This window comes from Lolium perenne, chromosome 3 (genome assembly GCF_019359855.2).
Source record: "Lolium perenne isolate Kyuss_39 chromosome 3, Kyuss_2.0, whole genome shotgun sequence".
Taxonomy (NCBI): domain Eukaryota; kingdom Viridiplantae; phylum Streptophyta; class Magnoliopsida; order Poales; family Poaceae; genus Lolium; species Lolium perenne.
In genome coordinates, this window is record NC_067246.2 from 304,291,458 (window position 1) to 304,295,997 (window position 4,540).

At 38.8% G+C, this 4,540-nt stretch overlaps 1 protein-coding gene across 1 annotated transcript; it reads right to left on the minus strand.

Annotated features, from left to right (window-relative positions):
- Window positions 1-729: 729 nt before the first annotated feature.
- Window positions 730-3,306, minus strand: LOC139838237 (uncharacterized). The gene is made up of 4 exons (XM_071827621.1): window positions 3,108-3,306; window positions 2,823-3,032; window positions 2,002-2,246; window positions 730-1,668 (listed from the first exon to the last, which is right to left on the minus strand). The coding sequence occupies exons 1-4, from the start codon at window positions 3,304-3,306 to the stop codon at window positions 730-732; spliced, it is 1,593 nt and encodes a 530-aa protein (XP_071683722.1).
- Window positions 3,307-4,540: the final 1,234 nt, after the last annotated feature.

A 4,540-nucleotide genomic window follows, 5' to 3' on the forward strand; every position in this document is an offset into this window, starting at 1 on the left:
TTGCAGTGTGGAAGTATCTCTCCTTTAGTTGGTTGTCTATGTATCCCTTGGTGTGAGTTATCGTTATGAAGTATTAATGAGAAGTCTTATCATTTACATATTGCACATCTTATTTTAGTTTGCAATCTTTATTATATGATTGATCTTGTTATTAGTATTGGTATCACTTTGGGAGCATTGAATAAATCTATTCGGTTTTGGCAAACTTAGCATTGGTCAATAACAACAACACTTTGAGGTTTAAGTAGAAAAGAGAAACACATGTAGTTGTTTCATTGTCTTCTTTTCTTGTTAGCTCATAGCCTATTATTCTGAAGTTAAAATTGTTTGTGCTTACAAGGAAGATGCATGATTGTTTCTATCACATGTATATTTGTTTGTTTCCCTCGACTCTTATGCTTGCTAATTAACCTTGCTAGCCAAATACCTGTACTGAGAGGGAATACTTCTCGTCAGCGCCGGCTCTATATTTTTCGGGACCCTTGGGCGAAGTCTATAAAAGGGCCCCTTAAAGCTAATATATATGTACGTATAATTAGATATGTAAACAAATATGTGGTACTTTTACTTGTAAAAACTTATAAATAATTGTTAAACACTGAAACAATGTCATATTACGATAGACCAAATATAATGGTAGCAAATTAAAAATATTACAAGTATTTCCTAATAGTTTTATTACCTCAAATAAAATCCAAACTACAATTATTCCATCGATAGCATGATTCATTACTTCGTGAAAAAGCTTCTTCGTGCATTCCTAGATGCAAAATCATCGAGGACAATATCAAGATCAATGTTGTCTAAGATATCCTTCTCAATACAACATGTAGCCAAGCCATTCAATATGTCTTGTAACATAGTTGATCTCAAACAATTTTTCAGTAGCTTCAGTTTAGAGAAACTTCTTTCAGCTGATGCTACAGTCACAGGTATAGTCAGGAGGATACGATATGCAACTGAGACATTTGGATAACAGTCTATAGCTGTAACAAACTGTAGAATCTCAACCGCTGACAAATCATCTGGCAAAGTTACTTGCAACACCTTTAGTTCAGAAATGAAGTCATAAAGATGAACATCAGACGGCCCTTTGTGAGTAAAAGTTTGTGCAAAAGTAGTGCAATGTTTTCGTAGATTAGTATCATCCAAGGACTTCAGATTTTTTGAGTTGAATAAGAAACCAAACACCTTCTCAAATGCCTTCAACTGATCAAATCGACTTTTCAATGAAGCAATTGCAGCGTCAACAACAACAAGAAAATAATTCACTCTGAATGATTCAATTGCTGAAAGTTGTAGTTCTTCCTCCTCGTCATTGATTTCATCAAAATGTTTCTTCCTTTTACTTTGACGCTTCGTACGAAATTTTGGCTCTATGCCCATATCTAATGCAATGGTTTTAGCACTTTCAATACTAGTATAGAAGTCGTCTTCTCTGAACTTCTGAAAAAATGATATGACCCCTTCAATGTGTTTGATAGTAGCATCAATGCACACAATTTTTTCCTGTAACTTCTTGCTGACCATATTCAGAATATCATGCCAAATAACCATACCAACTAAAGTTTCAAATTTCTCAAGTGCACTGACCAAAGATTTAGCATCACTTACAGCAGCTGGATCATCAGTAGAAGCCTTTGCCAGTTCCTTCAAAGCTGATCTTATCTGTGGTGTTTGGGACCTTATGGGTTGCACACTCTTTATGCGACTCTCCCAACGAGTATTAGACAAAGGTTTGAGAGTCAAATTTGGAACATTATCAAGCAAAATCTTCCACCTTTTAGTAGAGCGTGCAAACAATACATATATACGCTGGATAATACCGAAGAATGAAATAGCTTGTTCACAAGATTTTGCCATATCACAAAGAGTGAGATTCAGACTATGACATGCACATGGCATATATAATGCTTTCGGGTTTACTATGAGCAAACGATTTTGGACACCTTGATTTTTTCCCTTCATGTTGGAACCATTGTCATAACCTTGCCCCCTCACATTAGCGACATCCAAATCAAGAGAATCCAATGTATCAATTAGTACATTAAAAAGACCCAAACCTGAAGTGTCATCAACCTTTAAGAACTCTAGGAAAAACTCCTCCACTCTCGGAATGTTACTTGACAGGTTGACACAACGCACAATTAGCGTCATTTGTTCTTCATGGCTCACATCCGGGGTACAATCCAAGATGACAGAGAAGTACTTGGCATCCTTGATAATCTTTAGAATAACCTTTTTCACTGTATTGGCAAGAAGTAAGATCAACTCATTCTGAATATTGTGACCAAGATAATGATGATGAATTTCATTATTTTGAATGCGCCTAATATGCTCTTGCATGACCGGGTCAAATTCAGCAATCATTTCAATTGTGGCTAGAAAGTTACCATTATTATCTTGGTACAACTTCTCATTTGATCCTCGAAGGGCCAAATTACGTTTTGCAAGAAACTTAATTGCAGAAACTATTCTTTGCAATACCTGTCTCCAACGCTCTTTTTCCTTTGCAATCTCCCGTTGCATATCATCATCAATTGTTTGATTGTTTCTCAACCTGAACCTTACTTCATTCCATGTATTCATGTTTCTGAAATGCTCAGCGCCCCTCTCATGTTCTTTGAGTCTTGAACTAAGACGCTTCCAATCACTCAATCCATCAGATGCTAGCAAAGAGTACTTGCTCTGATTTGATTTGAACAACTTGCAGCAAAAACAATAAACTTTATCTAGTTTTTTGGAGTAAACCAACCACTTTCTGTCAACAACCTCACCATTAGCTAACTTTCTGGAGTAATAAGCATAAGAAAAATGCCTACCATCAACATTCTTACGGAACTCCAGACCCAATTCTCTCACAGGCCCCTTTTCAATTAGAATATCCCTTTTGCAATTGTCTAGATTATCCCATGTTCTAGGATCATACATAGATAAAAGAGAATCATCTTGTTCATCGCCATTAGGAGTATCAGATGACGGCTGAAAGTTTCCTTCCTCTGTACTTTCCCCACTAACACTATCATCAAGATCTGCAAGTACATTCAAAAAATTATACTTAGTTACTTAATTACACTTGAAAAACCTGATGCTAGTTAGTTACTTACCATTATCCGAGGATTGTTCATTGGCCTCAAGATCGTCTTGTCCGGGATCAGATTCTTGCCTTTGATTGTTGTCGTTGATAACATCAACAGTATTTGTTGCCACAAAATACTTATTTAAAGCACCTCTTTGTGATTCAATCAACTGATTCTCTCGCTTTCTTTTGTTTCTTTTCGCACAACCGGACAAAGGTTTCGGCATTGTAACAACTATACCGGTGAAGAAATTCACATAGAATTATAACCTTACAAATTAGAACCCTAATTGAAACTCGATGAAAGTTTATATTAGGGATTAATTTTTGGACTTACAGATCAGGGAAGGGGTCAGCCGCCCAGCCGTCCAGGAGCAGCCTCAGCGGGCGTGCGTGTCGCCGGAGTCGGGTTGTCGACCTGTCGTCGTCGAGCCGCCGATGAAGAAAAACATCAGCACCAATTCACCCAATCGTCGCTGGCTCGCTGCGTCACTGGAAGTCTGGCGAGGCGTCGAGGCGACCGATGCGTTATTGCGGACGAAGGCGAAAAACTTACACGAAGGGGGCCTGAACTGAAGCAATCGCTCGTTTTTCTGCCTCCTGAGTTCTCTCGTACATGCCTTCTCACGTATTTCACTTGATGGGCTTAAAATTAGGCCAATGTGAAGTACAAACTGCCAGGCTAATCAGGTATAGACTACAGAGAAAAGATGGTATCCAGGGCCCCCCTGGCACGGGCCCTAGGCAGCCGCCCATGGTGGCCATGGTCTAGAGCCGGCCCTGCTTCTCGTGCATCCAAACCTTAACCCAAACCTATGCCATTTGTGTCCACCATAACTACCCACTACATGGTATTTCCTGCCATTCCAAGTAAATACTTCGTGTGCTACTTTTAAATGATTCAAAATTTACTATCTCTTATTTGTGTCAATGTTTTATAGCTCATGAGGAAGTATTTGGTGTTTTATCTTTCAATCTTGTTGGGCAACTTTCATCAATGGACTAGTGGCTTCATCCACTTATCCAATAACTTTGCAAAAAGAGCTGGCAATGGGGTTCCCAGTCCCAAATTAATTAACCTAAATAGACACTCCTCCATGGTATGTGATTGTTGGACGGCACCCGAAGGATTCGGTTAGCCATGGCTTGAGAAAGCAAAGGTGGGGAGGAGTGTCATCATAGTAAAACTAAAATAAAAAGGCACTCCTTCATGGTATGAGATTGTTGGCAGGCACCCGAGGATTCGGTTAGCCATGGTTTGTGAAAGCAAAGGTTGGAAGGAGTGCCAACTTAAAATAAAACTTTATGGGAGCCGCTCTTCGAGAGTTTGTCTGGCAAGGGGGTTAGAGTACCCACTACCAGTCGTTGACAACAACAAACACCTCTCAAAATGTTACTTTCATTCTCTTTATATGATTTCAAAACTGAAAAAGCTCTAGCACATGATTTAATCCCTGCTTC

What these genes read in the sequence shown, in the direction of transcription:
- LOC139838237 (XM_071827621.1), bottom strand. Translation starts at nt 3,306, where the DNA reads ATGCCGAAACCTTTGTCCGGTTGTGCGAAAAGAAACAAAAGAAAGCGA. An exon ending in TGAACAATCCTCGGATAATG is followed by an intron (nt 3,033 to 3,107) that starts GTAAGTAACTAA and finishes ATGTACTTGCAG; the next exon opens with ATCTTGATGATAGTGTTAGT. An exon ending in TTGATTTGGATGTCGCTAAT is followed by an intron (nt 1,669 to 2,001) that starts GTGAGGGGGCAA and finishes CAAACACCACAG; the next exon opens with ATAAGATCAGCTTTGAAGGA.